The following is a 20511-nucleotide window of genomic DNA, read 5'->3' on the forward strand; positions in this document are numbered from 1 at the left end:
TATGACACCTGAAGGATGCGGAGGGGACATTTCCATGAGCACTACAGGTCGCCAGAAGGGCAAAGGGCACAGGCCCCATGGCCAGACTCTGGTGCAAAGGCTACTTCTGCTGTAAACTTTGTACAACTTACTTGTACTCCTCTGTGCCTCAGTTTCTTTATCTTTAAAATGGGAATAACAACAGTACCTACCTCATTAGGTTGTTGTAAAGAGTATGAGTTACTATGTATAAAGTGCTTAGTACAGCTAACTAAGGATAAGCTAACTAATTAACATAACACAACACTACCACTGCTACTATGTTACACTGCCACATCCAAACCCACCCCAGGCCCTGTGCTGGTAAATCACCGTGTGAAGTGACTTACATGCATCGTCTCATTTAATGACCATACCATCCTTATTAGGGAGGTTCTGTTATTGTCCCCACTTCACAGACGAGAAGCAGAGAAGGGGATTAACTTGCCCAACAGTCACACGGTAAGTAAGAGGATGAACTCAGCTGGAACCCAGGTCTGCCTCAGCTGCGAAGCTCTCCCCTGAGGCATCTCACGGAGGGTGGAGAGGTTGACTTTAACATCTCGTGCTGTGAGCAGTTCTGAGCTTTTCTGAAAGCTGAGGCCCAATCCCTCCCTGAGTTTAGGTGGGCGATTAACGGAGCTGCCTCCCTGGCGGGGAATCTCCTCGGTGGCCAGTAATAGCAAAGGCAACGGTGGAAAGTGTTATTCCACAGCTGGATGCTGCCAAGCGTTTGTCTGGAGCCCCACGATGTTACTTATTAGGTTATCTGTGTGTAGACAAGATCTCCTTACCTCATAAATCCTTGCCTAGTGCCCAGAGATAAAGAAATGGCCCGAGATTAATCACGGGTGAGAGGCCTTTTTACCCACAGATCGTTCTGCAGACACTGAGGCTGAGGGAACAAACAGGACCGAACATTTAGAGAAAAGCCCGCTGCCACCGAGTGAGAATCTGGCTTTGTTTTATTCCCCTTGGCGCATGCTTGACTTCTTTTTTCTCCACACATCTGAACATGATTCGGAGTGTAAACCAGGCTACAAGCCTTCTAAGGAGAAACTGCTTTTTTTGTGTTGGCCCCTCCCCACTGCAGGCACCTAAAGAGGCCAAATCAAAAGAGGCTGATTAACAGATTTCAGGGATGATCATCACCGTATCAACAACACAAAACTGGACGGACCTTTATTGAGCATCTACTATGTGCCTGATGTGAAAGCCTCACGATAACCCTATGGGGCGGGTACTTTCTTCCCACATCTTAGAGGTGAGGGGACAGGCTCAGAGGGGTGCTTGTCCAAGCTGCCACAGCTATGACAGGAGGGCTAAACTCCAGGTCCGTCTGAGGCTAGTGTCCATGGTCTTCCCCACTGCACTGCTGGAGGAAGATGATGACCCCCCAGGATGAAAGCCCCATAGCCTGCATTGACAGAGGCACCTCGGGGAGATGCCAGGACCCAGCCTGTCGCCTCCCTGAGCTCGGCTGCAGCATACCTGTCCTAGCACGCGCCCGACTGTCCCGCCCCGACGCTCCTGCCCCCAGCATCTCCTTTCCCTGGAATGCCTTCCCCACTCCTCTCCATTGCATCCCACCACCCCTCACTCCAGCTTGGCCCAGATCCCCCAGGAGAAAGCCTTCCCTGGCTGCTCAAGCCCGACCTGTCAAAGTCCACTCTGGCTTGGGTTCGCCAGGCACCTCATCATGCTCTCCACCATGCTGTCATCTCATCCGAGAGGGCTATGTGACCCTTCAGCTGTCATTTAACTTCCCTCATGCTTCTGTGTGGGTTTCTAAACCCATATAGGAAATCCATTACCTATATATTGCAGAGCTCACAAAACTACATCGAATACACAAACTGCATCTTCCACAGTGGTGAAGAGCCTGGGGTTGGACCACTTGGGTTCTTCTAATCCCAGCTCTGCTCCTTACTAGTTGTGTGACCTCTGTACCTCAGTTTCCTTATCTATAAAATGGGGATGATACCTACATCGTAGGGCTGTGGTCAAGATTAAATGAGCTCCTCTGTGCAAAGTGCTTAGAACAATGCCTGGAACACAGTGAGTGCTATATAAATGTTAGCTATTCACAGCAAAAACAAAAATAAAGCAAGCCAAAAAAGTCAAGTTAAATTCTACCTAAAGTTGTTAATTGCCTCCAACACTTCCTCTCCCCTTTTCTGGCTTCATTTAACGCCTTAGCACTTTTCACTAACATACTCGTGTGTTTGTGTTTGTGTGTGTGTGTGTGTGTGTGTGTGTTTCTCAGTATCTGTCTCCTCTAATGTTAACTCATGAAGGCAAGGATTTCTACAGGCCTGGAACGTGGCAGGCACACAGGATGCTCCCAATACAAGTCTCAGTGATTACGATCTAGAGCTCGCTATCAAGCTGACTCCTCTGGACTCTTTCCCAGCCCTGCACCCTACGGGGCAACCTCCAGCCTTCCAGTGAGGGGAAGCAGAATCCCTGTTACAAAGGATTTCCAAGGGGTGTTAGGGAAGTCTCTGAGTTGACATTGTACCTGGATGGCAGGGCACGATTGAGGAAGCAGCCCACCTCTTAGAGCACAGAGCTGAGTGGGCGGGTCTCAGGTTTGGGACAGAAGGGACTGTGCCACCGGCTCCAGAGGTCACGAACCCCTGTGGACTCTGGTCCTGAGCCTGGCTGGCGGAGCGCTCAGAACGCACCTGGTCATCCATGGTGTTCACCCCGTCGGGACCCAGGGCCTCGATCGCCTGGCTGATGAGGTCTGTCCTCCCGCAGTTGAGCATGCGGAAACCCAGGTCCTGGTTGAATTTTTCAGTAGCCGCTGGGGCATCCAGCCTCCGGAAGGAACTGAAACAGCATTCGGGTCTGCGCAGAAGAGACCGGGGTGTGTGAGCATGGCTCTTCCTGCTAGGACATGGCCTCCCTATGAGAGGTGACACAACTGTTCTGGGCTGATGTGTGGTGTGAGGATGAGGTTGGGGGGGGAGGACTGGGAATTACTATCTAATCGGCAGTGACTGGCCTTGTCACGCTCGGTGACAGGAAGAGCACATAAGTCGGCTGTTCTACAAACACGTTAAAGACATGCTCTGAGCTCTTGGGAGCTGTCAGTTGTCAGAGACAAGGTTCCCATCTAACATAATCTCTCAGGGGACTGCTCTGAGGAGGAAGAAGCTCCAGCTTTTGGGCCTTGGGCCACAGCTCTTGGCTGTATAGTTTCTGCACAGAGAAGGGCGCACTCTCACTCTCTCAGTCATCGAGGCCAAGCTCCAGTTCTTGCCTCTCCATCCTCTCCCCTCAGTGCTTCCTGGTGAGGCCCCGAAGCAACAAAGAGACAGCAGAGAGTGGCCCAGACTCCCATTGCAGCCAAGCCATCCTACCAAGGAGAGTCACAGATAAAACCTGCGTCTGCAGAGGGCCCACAGGCTTCCAACAGGTGGCTTCAGCCTGGAGTCGTGATTATGCCAAAGAGTAAAAAGTACATGCCACAGAACGAGGTCCTGGCATTTGCAATGGAGACAGAAGACAAAAAAAAAAAAAAAAAGCAAGGCTCTTCCAGGTCAAGCATGGCCAGGGGAACGCTTCTCTGAAACAACTTCAGGAGGCCAGTCCAATACAAGAGAGGCACATTGGGAAGGTAACTAAGAGCCCAGGCTTGGGGCCATACGGGCCTGGGTTCAAATTCGGGCATGGCCACGTTGCTAGCTGAGTATCTCTGGGCAAGTTACTGTTCCTCCTGACCATCAGCTTCTCCATCTGAAACATGAGCATTAAAGCCCCTTCTTCTCTGAGGTTGTCACGAGGACTGAGAAAGTGCACGTAAAAAGGAAGGGCTCAGAGCCGGTCTGCACCTAGAAAGTGCTCCAGAAAATGGTGGTAACCGCAGGAAGGAGGCCCACTTCTGCTGCATACCCCCAAATGGCCCGAAGAGTCAGACTGCGAAAGCTCTCCCACCCAAATCCAAATGGGAGTCTGCCCTGCGGGCCCGACCCGTGGCTGCAGAGGATGCACCCGAGAGCAGCCAAGGTCCAGAACACATCAGTTCCGACAGGTGCGCTTGTGCAGAGAGCACCTTAGAGCAGCTCGAGCGGACCGCCTGCAGCCCCTGCCTGCTGCCCGCTCCCGACCCAGGAGGAGGAGGGAGCAGAGGGCTGACCGGGGGCTGGGCATGGAGACGCCCCCCCGCACCCCCCGCCTCCCTGGTTCCGTACTTGAGCTGCCGGGGCTCACAGTCCAGGCCGGGCAGCAGCAGCCGCGCCGCCTGCCGGATGTCGCCGCTGTCCACGGTGAGGCTGCGGCGGTGCTCCGCGTAGGTGATGGCCACGCGCATCCACTCCATCAGCGGCGGCAGCAGCATGAAGGGCCTGGGAGGCAGCAGAGAGAGGGGGTCAGGCCTGGGCGGTCTGCTCCCTGAAGCACAGAAGGGGACCCCCTTCGGCACCCACTCTCAGGACAGCCGCGGAGGCTGGGTCCCCTGCAGCCTTCCGGCTGTGGGAGGTGGAGGGGGCCTGACTCTTCTCACGGAGAACGCGATCTGCCCCATTCTACAGGAACTCAGTCAGGACTCGGAAGGAACCCCTGTCGTGGGCCACGAGCAGAGCCTGAGGGCCTTAGGTGGCCCATCAAGGAAGGGGCTTGCCAGCATGTGGAACTGGGGACTCCTGTCCCCTCCACAGAATTCAGACGGGGTCTCCCTCTCTGCAGAGGGGAGAGGATGCCTGCCTTCTGGGTGCTGGGGTGCAGAGGAAAGAGTCGAACAGACCCAGGCTCCAAACCCAGCTGTGCCCTTCATCACCACAGACCACACCCCGAGGCTGTTTTCTTCTTCACTTGTGAGATGGGGCAGTCCCCACTTCTCAGGATCATCGTGAGGCCACGTGAGACGACACATGGCACACTACCTGTGTGTGGTTGACAGCCACTCCCTCCTCAACTGAGCCCCGGGCTGAGGTGGGCCTATGTCGCTTCCTGTGGCAGGCAGGGTGGCCCCAGGCTGGCGCCCGAGGTCCTCCAGGGAGGACCTGTCCCAGGACCTATGTCACACCCAGAACCCATGGCCACGGTGTGGGACAGCTAGGAGGAGGCAGGGAGAGGCGGTTGGTCCAGCAAGGCCTCTGAGCTACAAACTCAGGGGGTACCAGTCACAGGCGTTCTGGGTGCCAGCAGGGGGCACCATTCACAGGACAGCGACTAGTGCCCCCTGGTGCTGAGCAATACCATGGTCCTGCCGCTCAGGGCCGGTCCCTCCCCGCCCCAGGCCCTGCCGTCCCTACCCCACCAAGCTTGACTCTGGTCCTCCGCCCATTCCAGCCCATCCCCCACGGTGAAGACCTCGGAAGACCACTCCACAGCCCAGCAGACCCCATGCTGTGGAGGGGCCCCGACTGCCCGTCTTGGCTTCATGCCTACCGCCCCCCATGCCCCCTCCACACCCCACTTCATCTGATACCCTGGGATCCTTGTGCGTTAGGCCTTGTGCTGTTGCCATCTTTCCCCTAGACACGCAAAGAGGTACTCTGTCCAGGAAGACGACCTCCACCCTCTCCCCTCAGCTCCTGAGTAAATCAACTGCGGGGAGTCGCCTCAAGATGCCCTCACATGGCTGATCTCAGATCTCAAAAGCTTAGGTCACTTCAAACTTTGCACAGCTTCTCTTCTTGAGGGCAAAGGATGCTTTCACTTCTTTCTTTATTTATTTATAAAGAGAATCGGATGGGATTCTTGAACGTGGTTCATTTGGAAATTATTTTGATGTCCTGGTTCTGTCATTTCTGAAAATATTTCTAGGTTAGAGTCATTTCACTGGTGCACTGAGTGTACCAATCGCTATGGTGACAAGGCGGCCACAGGCTGGGAAAGCCTTGTAGCCTTGGCCTTCAAGGATGCCCAGAACCTCACTCAACTTACTTTCCAAGCCTGGCTCACACCTTTCATCAGGACACACCTGACCGTCAGGCATTCGTGGTTCTCAAGCCCACCCTGCCCGTTCCCACCACCACAAGAACGAACCAGCTCTCACCTCTGCCCATCCAGATCCTATTGATCCTCAAGGCTTAGTTCCAATGCCACTTCTTTCTAGAAGCCTCCCCACATCCCTTTTCCAAAGAAAATAATCTCTTCCTTCTCCAAGATCCCTTACAATTCTATTCCAGAATGAATGCGTCTCATCTTCCTGACTAGATTATTCCTCTTCAGGACAAGAACGATGCCTTCCTCATCTCTGGTTCTCTAAAATGTACCCAGCGCAGGTCCTAGACACAACAGATCCTCAATAAACCGAATGACTGCAAGGATGGCCAAGCATCAGGAATGTGGCATAATGCATCCAAGTTATCAGTTCTGGACCGAGTCCTGTTTCTGCCCAGAAGAGAATGGCATATACTTTTCAGAGTCACAACGTGGACCCGTTAGAGTGGGAAGCCAGGACCCTATGGCGGGGGGGAGCTTGTAGAATCCAGGAAGGAACAACAATCCCTCTGTGAATTACTCCCGTTTCCAAGATCTTCTTTAATTGTGAATGCCCATTTGAATTCCCCCCAAATGTTAGTTTGGAATTTTATAATTCTTACACTCCAATGCTACAAGGCAAGCTCAGAGACATACTTCTACATGCCAGTCCTTCCGACCCAAGGGGAAGGTTTTATCTAAACCACCAGCACTGGAGACTGAAGGGTGAACAAAAAGACGGTTCGTGGATTTGCCAGCCATTCTTCCCTATTGTGGCCAACGGCCAAGACAAAGAGCCGCGTGTGGCCGCGAACGCTCTAAGCAGCATCTCCCAGCTGCACTACGGGAAATCCAAGAGGGAACTCAGGAAACCATGAAGTCTAATCAGATGGTGTCATGATTCATTCTCCCGCCTTGTGCCTCTTATAACTCGGCACAAGAAAAGACGCAGTGTTGATAACAGGTGGGCAGATACTGGGGATGGGTTCATTCAGCCTCCATTCTACCATCTTAGCTGAAGACGTGGAAAACTGAAAACTACATTTCCCAGACTTCTTTGCAAATTAGGCTTCACCATTAAGACGAAGCTGCACGAGATCTGGTAAATGGATGTGAGGCGGAGGCCGCCTTTGTGTCCCCTTTGCTTGTTTCTGCTAGCAAGCCAACTCATAAAACAGGAGGGATTTTTTTCCCCCTACAGAGCATTCCGGTGTCCATTTCCCAGCTTCCTGAGTGCTCCAGAGGCAGCAGTACTGCTACTGAAGGCAATGGCAGAAGCTTCTTGGCTCCAGCTTCAATCCTGAATTGCAGTTCCCAGGGTTATCTCCGAGGGAGTAGCCACCCTGATAGCAAGTTCTGTATTGTCCTTGGGGTCATTCCTGGAGGTTCAGCCTTGAACCTACTCCTTGAGTCCTTCCAATGATTCTTTTGGCACCAAATTCCCTGCATTAAATCCCTTCCTGTTTAAAACACCTGATGTGTTTTCTGCTTCCTGAATTGCACACTGATTAATATTCTTCAACATACAAAAATCCTTCAGGGTTAACATTGCCACTCTGCCTCTGGGGTGGTGGCTGGTGCCCACCTGTCCACAAACAAGGCCATTGCAGCCCCCCAAATGACCCCTTCAGGCCTTTCTCCTTGGTCTACCCACCTCCCTGACCTGCGGCCCATGGGAAGGTAGAATGATAAGCAATTCATGGACTTTCTCAGTAACATCCTTCCCTTGGCCTGTGGGTTCCAGGCTACTATTTCCTTTCTGGTAATTTCATCTAGCCCACTGGGTATGCTGAGAAACTGGCCTGCATTACTGGACATTCTGGAAAATCCCTATAAAAACTCCCATCTGTACCGGCCATGGCTGCATCCTGACTGTGGAGTGAAAAGGCTCTAGGGGAGCAAAGCTGGGAATGACTGAGTATGCGTCATCCCCAGGGTCTCTCTGCTTGGTTCCCTCGCAGAGAAAAAAGCCTGTTTCCCTCTTCTTGCCCTTTCCCTAGGCTGAGTTTGGCTGCAAGCCACTGACCTCCCCCTTTGCTGGGTCTGGCACCACGGAACAGCGGTTCTCAAGCACTTTGGCCTCAGGATGCCCTTTGTACTCTTACAAATTACTGAGGCCCCCAAAGAGCTTTTATTTATGTGTATTGTTCTAGCGCTAATTATTGTATCAGAAATTAAAACAGAGACTTCAGACATCTGAATACACAAACTCATATCCCGTCAGCCATCAGAGTGACACTATGCTCACCTGTCACACAGCTTCTGGAAGACTCCCTGGAAACTTGTGAGAAAATGAGTGAGAAGGCAAATAACACCTTATTATTGTGAATATAATTTTGACCCTGTGGACTCTGAGAAGTCTCATTGAGAACCACTGCCTTAGAGAAATGTAGTCGATCCCTGAGGCAAGGCTGCTCTCAGGCGTGGGGCTGGGATTCTGTCCCAGTCCAGCCAGTTCTAGAATGGTGTGTGTTTTATGTGCGTGCTCCCGGCCTAAGGACCTGAGGATCCCACACTGAATCCTCACTGGGAGACAGCCCTAGTTTTAGGAAGCAGCCGAACTGGCTCTGTAACCTTGGGCAGATCACTACCTTCTTTGGGCCTGTTTTTCTTTTAAAGATGGCGTTAAGTCAGTGGTTTCTAGACATTTTCCATCATGAGAAACCCTTTTGCTGTCATTTCACAGCCTCCACATGACAACAGCTGTACCTACTATACCGAGGTCAAGAGCATAGGCTCTGGTGGGAGACAGCCCTAGGCTGCAATCCATTGCACTCCCAACGAATTAAACTGTGATCCTGTGCAAGTTATTTTATCTCCCTTAGCCTCAGCTGCCCCATCAGCAAAATGGGTATAAATAACAGGACCACCTCACAAGACGGTCAGAAGTTATGTACATAAAGGGCTTAGCACAGCATCTGGCACATGGTAAGTTCTTGGTAAAGGTTAACTATTACTACCATTTTAGCGTCTGTTGATAGAGAAAATACATAATAGCAGAAAAGGCTATAGGAATCTGGTCCTATTAAATGCCTCAGCTCCAGCCTTCTTCAAGTCCAGCCAATTCCCTCTCCACACACCCCAACCCTCCAGCAAGTATAAACATGTAAAGCTTGCAAAAGCCTGCCAGCGAGCTGCCCACCACCCACTCATAAAACAGAGCAACAAACACAACCGCTAAATGGAGTGTGCTCTGGAGACCGTTTCTGGCCGTGCAGACACTCGGCCTCGGCTGTCAAGAACCTTGAAGAGGGGAAGGGACAACGACAACACAGACCCAGGGGCCATGGGGTCAGAAACATGCAAGGTGGTGACCGGGTGCGCACGGGATGACTGTGAGGGACCTGCCGCCCCTAAATGCCGTTGGCGGCCTAACCAACCTCAGAAACACCACACACACACACACACACACACGCACGCACGCATGCACGCAAGCACATCCGCATCCGGTCAGGCTGCTACCGTGACAAACAAAGCCACTTAAAAGGGTCACCGACTGGAGCATTTGTCTTTGTGTGCATAAAATAGCAACTAATGTCACGTGGGGGGAGGTGTAAAATACACCAAAGAAAACGGGTCTTTAACAGGAAGCGGGGTGAAGAGGAGGAAATAGAGACCCGGGGAGGCCGAGCATCTCACCCAAGGTCACAGAGCCCTTTAGCAGCAACAGGGGGCCCAGCCCCATGTGTCATGACTCAGTTTCTCTTCCTCTCTCTTTAAATTAATCATACAGATGAGCCTGAGAATATCAAGCCAATGGGCTCACAAGGTCCTTCAATAGGACCAGGCCTGCAAAAGCCATTTTTGCCTGTTAAAAAAGTGAAAGAGAATAAACTTCTTAAGGTCTTGGTTTTAAGAGGTCCCTACAGCCTGGGGAAAAACAAAAACCTCTGCCCCACTCAGCATGCATATGATTGATTGGGATTACAGTCCTATAAGCAGTGTCTTAACAACATGAAACAGGAAACGCCTCCAATTTCCAGCTCAAAGTAGGCTCTGTTCTTCCTTGAGGTGGGCAGGGCCTTAGGGAGAGAGTCAGGTTGGTAGATGGGGCACAAGCCTGGAACTGGAGGCCCAGGCGTGAGAAGGCCTTGTGCCTCTGTCCCCAACTGGCAGGACAAGTCTGGGGCCAGCAGGTATGTCCTCTCTGCGCCCACCCACGAGGACTGGGTTCAAATACTCAGGCAGGCAGATCTGGGAGGTGCCCACTGGCTGGGCAGGGCCTCGAGACCCGGCCTGAGCTCAGCCCTGGGAAACCGGGCAGTGGTTTCTGAACTTCCACTGTTGGCTGGGAGGACACAGGACTCTGGGGCGCGGGCCTGGCTGGGAGGGTCTGGGGAGGCCCATGTTGCCTTAGAGTCCACCCTGCCTGTTAGCATCCTTAGTCTAGGAGAGGATTCTCACAGGGACCAGCTACACAGCTGCAGGTGATGGTCAAGGGAGGGGGTGGCCAGAATGTCTCCCACCCTCAGCCCTCAATTCTTGCACCGACTCTGCCCCACCTTCAGTGGGAATCACTGCTGAGCACTGGCGTTGAATGGGGTGACCTTCCCCCCCGAATCCATCGTTCTCAGGGACCTTGCTGGGAAGCACGCCACTTCCACGCCCTACCCTGCTGTGCCGCCTGGGCTGGGAGCTGGCAAGTGGCACTGTCAGGAACCTGAGAAGATGCCAAGCTTTTCCCAATCAAGCGACAGCTCTTCAAGCAGAGACTGCTCTAGGAAGGTCAAGGTCAGCTCTGCTCTGCCAGCTCTGAGGCCCTCACCACAGGTCCCCCAAGACTTCTGGAGGGCCACGGTGGCCGAACACCAAGCCAAAACATCCATGGAGAATGAAACCAACATTGTCCCAAATGAAGTCAGATTCCACTCCCAGTACAAAGGAAGCGATTCTAGTCTGGTTCACATCTTGGACTAATTCTTTTTCTAGAATTGCTTGGTAAACCAGAATGGTTTGGCTCAGCTTGGAGTCAGAGCCGGGCAGGCATCTCTCTTCTGACCCCGGGGCCTATCTCCTCTGGCAGCCCCGCTGCCTCAGACCCTGCAGCTGACCCCTGGCAGAATCTCCACGTGGGGTCAGGTGACTTCTGTTAGAGGCAGGGCTTAGGACTTTCTTCTGGGAAATACACTTTTCTTATTAAAACCCATCTGGTACAGATTAGAGGCACTAGAAAAACCTCCAGTTGCTCAGATATGCATATGGATATAAATTTAGACTACAACCAAGTCATGATTAGCTGTGAACGATTTCCCTGCCTCTTCCCGTTGGCTGCCCGTCAGGGAACCGAAACGTGAGCTGTGGGATGGGAGGCCAATTGGGTAACAATCGGGGCATCCTGGCCTGGCTCTGAGGCATCCAGGAATAACTGGGAAACACAAACAACTAACGTGTACAGAGCATTTGCTAAACACGTGGCATTGTTTTAAGCCCTTTATATCTATTGACTTATTTCATCCTCGTATCTACTTTATGAAACAGGTACTATTATTATCCCCATTGTACGCATGCAGAAACTGAGGGCTGGAGAGGTAAAGTAACGTGCTCCAGGTCACGCACCTAGTAAGTGGCAGAGCTGGGATGCGGTCCCAGGCGGGGTACCCCCCATGTCCAAGCTCCCAAATAGTGTACTCCACTGCCACTTAGCTTAGTAAGCTGGCCCTGGCTTTCCATTTTTCTGGACCTGGACATCCTGGGGACTAGACCACTTCTGAGAGGGAAAAGGAGTGCTACTGCCAACAACACTGGGACAGCAGGCATACATGAGAAGTGTCTCAGGCAAACACAAACACCTGGTCACCCTGGCATTAGGCACTGGGGTAAGGCACCTTGCCTGGCTCATGGGTCTCCTCCAGGCAGTGGGAGGCCCTCCCTCTCTGCCCACCCGCCCTGAGCCTGGTCCCCATTCTGCCCTCAGCACCGCACCCTCACAGCACTTTGCCCATTTGGTATCATTTTGTTTGTTCGCATTCTTTGTGTCTGCTTTCCCCTCGGGCTATAATTTCTCTGAAGGCAGAGACTGTTTTACTTACTGATGCTGCCCATCCCCCAGCACAGAAGCCCATGTTAGAAACTCAACCTTTGAATTCAGAAATGCATAGCCCAGGGAATTCCCTGGCGGTCCAGTGGTTAGGGCTCTGCGCTCTCACTGCCGAGGGCCTGGGTTCAATCCCTGGTTGGGGAACTAAGATCCTGCAAGCTGCGCGGTATGGCCAAAAAAAAAAGAACAGAAATGCATAGAACGTTTCTCACTCCTAGAGGCAAAGCCTTCTGGCTGCTAACATGTTCTCAGGGGTCCGCTCTTACTCCAGGACTCTCTGCAGGGCTCCCGAGCTCTAAGTCAGGCAGGTGAGCTCCTGAAATGGGGAAGTGCTTCGTCTTCCATTCTTGGAGGCTTGGGCTGGCTTGGGTATTAACAAATGGTTCTCTTCAGAAAAAAAGAAAATATTTCCCTGATAAAAAGATAAGCGTGCCGCAGGAGAATCTTCTACCCAGGAACAGCTTCCTGGGGGAGCTCGGCTGACGGGGGCTAAGGTGGTTTCTGGGAGGGCAGCTAGGATGGCACGTGGAGCCGTCTCAGGGAGGGGACGGCAGGTGTGGTTCGGCAGACGTCCATGTGGCCTTGAGCCGCGATGGAGGGGACACGGCCATCTGTCTTTGGTAACTGGGCCTGACTCCAGGGTGGCCTCTTACGTGGGTGGGATGGTACAGATTTCACTGGAGGCTGCATGCGGGCACCGCCCCTCCACCCTCCCCCCTACAGCAGGGAGGGCTCTGAGTGCTGCAAGGGCCAGGGCATCTATCTGGCCCATTTCTCAGGCCAAGGCTCCCCTGTGTGGCGGCCTGGCCGGCAGGCGGCCTAGCTGGCAGGCGGCTGGCAAAGCAGGCCAGAGCATCGCTGCTACCCACACAAGTGGAATGGAGCCCAGTGAAAGCAGGCCTCCCTCTCTCCGCGTGGCTGGGGTGTGGCTCCCTTGGCCTCGCGGCTGCACCTTACCTTCGGGGCTCACTGCTGCACGAAGATGCAAGAGACTCAGAATCACCCAGGCTCGGCGTCTGTGATGGCTGACAAGAGACCACAGCTCTTTCACCCTGTGGAAGCCAGACAGTCAAGGGCCTCCAACCTGTTCAAACACACACCCCTTCTTTTGAACACACACTTTCAGAATCATGGTGAGGGCACTGCCACCAGCGATTGGCCTCTGCCAGCAAGTCAGCTTGGGAGGGCCCAACGGCTTAGCTCTCCTGCTCCATTGACCCAACAGGCAGCTGCTGGGCAGTGGGCCAGGGGTGGGGTCATTTATTTACAGTCTCTGAATAGGTGTTCCTGTCCGGATTCAGCTGAGTATTGTCACACAGCACCCGCTTTCCCCACCCCCCCACAGTCTAAGGCAGAAAGGTGACCCATTCACACTGTCAGGTAAAGAGTTTCCAGAAACTTCCAGGAGGAGGTAGAGGCATGGGGCTCTTGAGGCCTGGCGGGAGATTCCCGACTGGCAGCTAGTGGCTTTGACCTGAGCTGGAGACGGCGGTACACTCTGACCCAGCCAGAGGAAAAGGCTCCCAGCACTTGACCCTGCTTTCTGCACCCACGGCCCAACTGCAGCCTCAGGGGAGACGCTGGCACTGGCTTCTGAGCAGCAAAACCACATTGCTAAGACTTGCTGAGGGCCTACTACGTGCCAGGTAAGAGGCCATTCTGAAAACGTCACCCTCTAACACAGCCACCCTGCAAGGGTGTTTTACAAATGTGGAAACCAAGGCTTTGAGAGGTTTGGACACACGTCTGAGGTCACATAGCTAGCCAACGGCGATCTGTCTGGCTCTAAAAAGAGAGATTCCGAGGTCCTTCCCGAGACCAAACTGCTATACGCCAAGTGCTCTGAGCCTGCTGGCTGGTGGAGAACTGGGAGGCAGAGCGTGAAGGAGAAAAGAGTCGCCCCAGTGCGCCCACTGCCCCACTCTGCCCAACTCCAGCCTCCGCGCCCATAGCCTCAACAGTCCTGAAGGCAGCAGGGAACGGGGTGCTGGGCTGGGCCCCAAAGGGACACTCTGGACCCCTTAAGAGCTTTCTTCCCCCAAATCTCAAATATTAAAGCAGCAAAGGAAGCGGCTGTCAGAGGCAGTTGGTCTTGAGGGAGGAGGGAAACCTGGGGAGCCGGCTGGCAGGCAAGTAGGAGCAGGCCAGAAACCAGCCCAGCTGGACTCCAGACATCGCCCGAGCTCCTATCCTGGCCCATCCTCGGCGTCTGCAAAGTCCACAGCTCAGCCTAAGAAGGCGCCTTCTGTAAGAAAGCAAACTCCATTCCCTTCAGTTGGGACTTCCCAGCACCCAGGCGCCCTCTGGGAGACAAAGGGCATTGTGGCGGCCCCGCGACAAAAACACCCCTGGGGCTGGCAGTTCCCAGTCTTCTTCTTTTCTGTGGGGACCCGTGGGCGCAACAATGGGACAGGAAATCACACGCAACAGGCAGCCCCGGGGGCATTTGTCAACAGCTGGGTCGGGATCCTGTTCTTTCTCCAGCCCCTGTTATCTGGCACTGCCACTTCGTCTGTCCCCCATCCCTGGCTCACTCCTTCTTGGATGCTGGACAGATGCCCACCCTCTCTGACCACCCAGAGCCAGCTAACTCAAGCCTGTGGGGGAAGAGGCCCTGAGTGGTTGAGAGCGAGCAGCCCAAGTCACGCTGGGCAGGAGGTGCTTGATGGAGACCGGTTCCCAGGGTCTTTCTCTCTCCCCCGGGGTGGGGGGGGGGGCGGGAGGGAGGTCTCACCCGCCTGTCTGACACTGTGAATTCACTGCGTTCTTATCCTTGGACCTCCCTGCCTGAGCTCAGATTTGTCTCTTCCTAGCTGTGATCTTGGGTGCCCCTCTTACCCTCTCAAGCCCTCAGTCTGCTCTTCTGTAAATGGGAGTGGAAACGGCTTCCTCTGAGAGCTTGTGAAGATCTGCTAGGGAGTTGTGCTAGAGACTTATAAACTGTAAAGACTTGTCCAGATGCTTCTAACCCATGTAAATATAAATCAGGTCATATCACTCCCACGCTGAACACTCAGCGATGGCAGCCCGTCTTGTGCAGGCACTGTGGGCAAACCAGCACGTGAGGGGCCAGGGGCACGACTACACCACTAACTTTAGAGTGCTTCACTTGCTGCTCAGTCTTTGAACCAATGGGTGGATGAAATCCAGTTTTTAGAGTTCTTCGAGATTCTCGGGTGGTGGGTTGCGATAAATCCAAAGTCTGTACATATCTCCGTTCAAAACTGTCTTCACTGAATTAAACCTTAGGACCATCTGGTCTACCTCATCTTCTCTGTCATTTGCCTGGTTCTCTGGCTACAGTCAGGGGTGGGTTACGAGGGAATTAAGGGCAGCGACTGAAGGAGGTATATATGAGAGGGAAAGAAAACATGCACTTTGAGTAGATGTGATTTTTAAATTCACCATTGTTTTGGGTTATTTATGCATTAAACATGATTTAGTTATTTGAGTCCCTCCACAGGTTTATGAAAACAGTAATTATACTGATAATCGCAGCCATCACATACGAAGAGCTTACTCTGTGCTAAGTCCTTTCAATGGATTATCTCATTTGATCCCTACAAAAACCTATGTAAGCAGATCAAGCCATTTTCCCTTATAAGCTGGGGAAACTGAGGCCTGAGAAATTAACTTGCCCATAGTTACACAGCTAGTAAATGAGAGAGCAGAGACCCCACAGATGGTCTTTCTGACTCCAAAAGTCCAACCTTTAGGCTCTATAGCCTATTTCACTAACCAAACGAAATATTTAACTGCCTACTCTGTGCCAGGGAATGTTCTATGTGCTGGAGTCACAGTGGTAACACCAGACCCACAGTGCCTACCTTCTAGAGGGGTGAGGAGGGGGCAGAAAAGGAAGTAAACAAATTCACAGACAAGGTAACTTCAGACAGAGGATGGTGTTCGGAAGAAAATAAAAAGCAGACAAGAGGATGGAGGATGACTGCGGGTGGGAGGGACAGCTCTCTGTGTGAACTGCAGACCACAGACGGGTCACTTCAGAGGTCACTGGATGCACCAGCCTGGGAAACACATGCAAACAAGTACTTAATTCACCCGATAGCTATTTTTACTTCTTTTGCTTCCATTTTGGGTAAGCAGATGGAAATTCAATGCACAAAAGGGAGGAGTGGAAAGAGAGAAAAGAGCTTAACATTGCAAATCTTCTTGAAATGGTATTTAAGGGAACCACAAGTCAGGAGCATAAAGCCACCAGTGCCATCATCTCTATTATTTGATAAGAAAACACTTTCGCAAGCCGAGCAGAAGATTAACGAGCCCACTTCTTCAGACTGAACGCGCAGCCTATCTGCGGGCGCCTCCCACTTATGTGAAGTGCTCATCTGAGGGGAAACATCCCCCTCCTGCATCTGGACTGGAACAAAGAGAGGCCTCTCTTTGCTGTGTACTTCATGTGTGTTGGGGGCCCTGCCCCAGAACTTGGGGGGCCCCCAGGAAGTAGGCGCTGCTTAGATCTTCCCTCTACACAGGAGGAAACTGTGGCTTGGAAGGTAAGGAGACCTGTTCGGATCACACAGGTGGAGGAGGCAGCGCTGGTTTGACCCTCACGCATGGGCGCCTCTAAGGATGCAGGTCTCCACGGGAAAACCACTCAAGCGCCACCTAGGAGCATTTGCCTAGATAAACAACAACCACTGATGATTTAAAAAAAAACAACACAACCTATTCTGTGTTTTAAAAATGTACATGAAATGTAGATTTCATGTAACGTGTCATGAAATATGCCCTTTGAAGCAACAAAATCCCTCTGCGACTTCTGCTGCCAATGTCACCCCACCTGTCCCAGTATCCTGTGGCTGTTCTTTAAGGCCCAGTTAAAACCCCCGTCTGTTCTGACACCACCTCCCCAAAGACTCCAGTCTTCTCCAAGATCCTCTGGGCGATGAGGATGAAGAAGATGAGGACTGACACACACTGTGTGCCAGGCACTGTGCTTTGCATATATTAACTCAATCCCCATGACACCCCTACGAGGTTGGCACTGTTAGTCCTGTGTTAAGAAGAAACTGAGGCATAGAGGCTAAACGAACGAGGCCACCAGCTTGTACATGGCAGAGCTGGGATTGGATCCCGGCCGGTGTCAGGGCCTGAGGGCTGACGTAATGCATATCATACAACCAAGCTGCTTCTTACATTGTCTGGTGGTTTGTGCTCATTTTCTCCCTGTCTTGTTTTTGCCTCTCTTATTAGGCAGGAGGTTCAATCACATAAGGCCTCCATAATTCCTTATATCCCTTCCCTGCTGATCAACAGAAGTACAGTGAGAAACGTGAGGTAATTAGTGAAGCACTTAAGATGGTATCTGTCACTTAATATGTGCTCTATAGTGCTAGCTATAATTAGCAGGAGTGTTTGTAAGTAGGAATAATATTAGGAGTTGCATTATTAACTATTATTATTGGTAGTGGCACTGGTTACACTGGTAATATCAATAGTAGTAGTGGTAATTGTATTAGCTGTAGTCGTATTACTAACCCAGATGCTGCCTGAGAACCCAGTCAGAATGGCCATCATCAAAAAATCTAGAAACAATAAATGCTGGAGGGCTTCCCTGGTGGCGCAGTGGTTGAGAGTCCGCCTGCCGATGCAGGTGACGCGGGTTCGTGCCCTGGTCCGGGAAGATCCCACATGCCACAGAGCGGCTGGGCCTGTGAGCCATGGCCGCTGAGCCTGCGCGTCCGGAGCCTGTGCTCCGCAACGGGAGAGGCCACAACAGTGAGAGGCCCGCGTACCGCAAAAAAAAAAAAAAAAATGCTGGAGAGGGTGTGGAGAAAAGGGAACACTCTTGCACTGTTGGTGGGAATGTGAATTGGTACAGCCACTATCTGGAGAACAGTATGGAGGTTCCTTAAAAAACTACAAATAGAATTACCATATGACCCAGCAATCCCACTACTGGGCATATACCCTGAGAAAACCATAATTCAAAAAGAGTCATGTACCAAAATGTTCATTGCAGCTCTATTTACAATAGCCAGGAGATGGAAACAACCTAAGTGTCCATCATCGGATGAATGGATAAAGAAGATGTGGCACATATATACAATGGAATATTACTCAGCCATAAAAAGAAACGAAATTGAGCTATTTGTAATGAGGTGGATGGACCTAGAGTCTGTCAAACAGAGTGAAGTAAGTCAGAAAGAGAAAGACAAATACCGTATGCTAACACATATATATGGAATTTAAGAAAAAAAATGTCATGAAGAACCTAGGGGTAAGACAGGAATAAAGACACAGACCTACTAGAGAATGGACTTGAGGATATGGGGAGGGGGAAGGGTAAGCTGTGACAAAGCAAGAGAGTGGCATGGACATATACACACTACCAAACATAAAATAGATAGCTAGTGGGAAGCAGCCGCATAGCACAGGGAGATCAGCTCGGTGCTTTATGACCACCTAGAGGGGTGGGATAGGGAGGGTGGGAGGGAGGGAGACACAAGAGGGAAGAGATATGGGAACATATGTATATGTATAACTGACTCACTTTGTTATAAAGCAGAAACTAACACACCATTGTAAAGCAATTATACTCCAATAAAGATGTGAAAAAAAAAAAGAAACATCAGCCTACGTCAATGAAGAAAGACTATTCTCGGCGCCAACCGTCACCTAAGCATGTTTATGACCATTTTAGTAATGGAGGGAGCAGGGGGCGGGGCTGGGGCATGACAGTCACCATTTATGAGTACTTTTAGGTGCCAGGCACTGAGTGTTTTACCGCATTATCTCATTTAACCCGAGTAGCATCTTATTATCTTCACTGTTTTACCGCTGAGGAAACTGAGGCTAGAAAGATGGGCTGATGTGTCCCACTGCTAGAAGGTAGCAGAGAGGGCACCTCCGGGATGACCCAAGAGGCTGCTGGAACCCTCTGACCCTTGGGCAGTACCTGAGGTCGTGGTATGGACTTCAGGTGGAGTGGGTAGGACCCCTACGGGCTGGGACCTTTGCCAGCTCCAGTTTTTCTGAGTTCTGTCCACGTCCTTGCAGGAACCCTCTCGGCCAGCATGACATGGATCAGGGCAGCCAAGAGATGGGCTAGACACCCAGCACCTTCTTCCGGGACCTCACCTGGAAAAGGGCTTTGATCTCAGAGCAAAAACAGCTCCATGGGAACTGGGGACTGATAGGTATCAAAGCAGCACTCTGGGCCACTCGTCTCTCCTGAACCTGCCCAGGGTGCAGGACCACGTACCAGACTGCTCCAGGGTGGATCCTGGTAGAAGTGCCTCTCCTCGCAGCAGCACGGGAAGGGCTTCCTAGCGCCTTCATTCTCAGAGTGGTCCAGGTGCTGAGAGGGGATGTATGGGGAAAGGGCAAGTGAAAATCAGCCAGTCAGAGAAACACTGAGCAGGCCAGCGGTCCCCAACCTGTTTGGCATCAGGGACCGGTTTCGTGGAAGACAATTTTTCCACAGATGGAGGTGGGGGGCGCGGGGCGGGGGATGGTTCAGGCGGTAATGCGAGCGATGGGAAGCGACAGGGAACGGCAGATGAAGCTTTGCTCACTTGCCCGCCACTCACCTCCTGCTGTGCGGCCAGGTTCCTAACAGGCCGCGGAGCGGTACCAGTCCGCGGCCTGGGGGTTGGGGACCCCTGTCCTAGGCCGCAAGCTCAGCCCTCCCCCTGTCTTGGCCCTGGAGGCCCCAGCTCCCCCGGGCATCGTTCTGGACCGTGTTTCCTTATTCTCACACTGCTCCTTTCTCTCTCCCCCAGGTCCCACACTCTCTCTTGCCACGTGGTCTCGGCATATGCTATTCCTTCTGCCTGATACTAATCATCGCAGTAGCTAATACTGAGCACTTACTGTGTCCAGGTACCATTCTAAAAGTGCTACCTGCGTTAACTCATCAGCGCTCGCCTTACGGGTGGTTGTGAAGACTAAATGTTAGTTGTCCACAGAACCTGGGCTCTGGAGAGACTAAGTGACAGCTTGAAGGATCTAAAATAAGAGAGTGATAAGTCTGATCTCAAATGCGCGTCCTTGAATCGCAGTTTTCCCCTCAGATCGTGCTCTGCTGGCTGAGAAACAGAACACCAGATGTTTCCAGGTTCCATCCCAAGTCAGACGCTCTTCCTGGCTTAGTGTTCTGAACACCAGCAGGCCCCCAGCCCTCGGACCGAGCTTCCCTCCATGACGGGGCGCTGTGCAGGGCTGGGGAGAGGGAAGCAAGGGGGCCCGGGCTTGAAGTTAAGCAGCTGGGCTGGTTTGTGGAAAAGGAGCCCACCTTCGTTTCCAGTATTCCCAGATATTCCTCAAGGATCTGGCTTCTCTGCTGCTGCTGGCAGCACCGTTCGGTGAGTCTGAGCACCCCAGCTCCCGAGGTTCTGAGGCAGAAAATCAGATCACCCTCTATCTCAGCCCCCTCTGCATCTCTAGCTGCATCTGTCTCCCTCCGTGTGCTCTGCGGGATGATGTTCTCCTCCAGCAATTTGCTGGCAAGCCGGCAGACCTCCCTCTGCTCCGGCATGTCTACACGGCCTTCCTCCCCA

The 20511-nt window shown here is 52.3% G+C and overlaps 1 protein-coding gene across 2 annotated transcripts in view; it reads right to left on the minus strand.

Annotated features, from left to right (window-relative positions):
* The window catches only part of ABTB2 (ankyrin repeat and BTB domain containing 2), a 181382-nt gene that overhangs the window by 16879 nt on the left and 143992 nt on the right, over nt 1–20511 (minus strand). For both annotated transcript variants that reach the window (XM_082660348.1, XM_082660347.1), the window contains exons 4-5: nt 4218–4370; nt 2706–2871 (exon numbers count right to left, since the gene is read on the minus strand). In XM_082660348.1, the coding sequence (XP_082516474.1) occupies nt 2706–2871; nt 4218–4370 (319 nt within the window). The remainder of the gene's footprint in view (nt 1–2705; nt 2872–4217; nt 4371–20511) is intronic.

Source organism: Grampus griseus (genome assembly GCF_964374135.1).
Source record: "Grampus griseus genome assembly, chromosome: 8".
Taxonomy (NCBI): domain Eukaryota; kingdom Metazoa; phylum Chordata; class Mammalia; order Artiodactyla; family Delphinidae; genus Grampus; species Grampus griseus.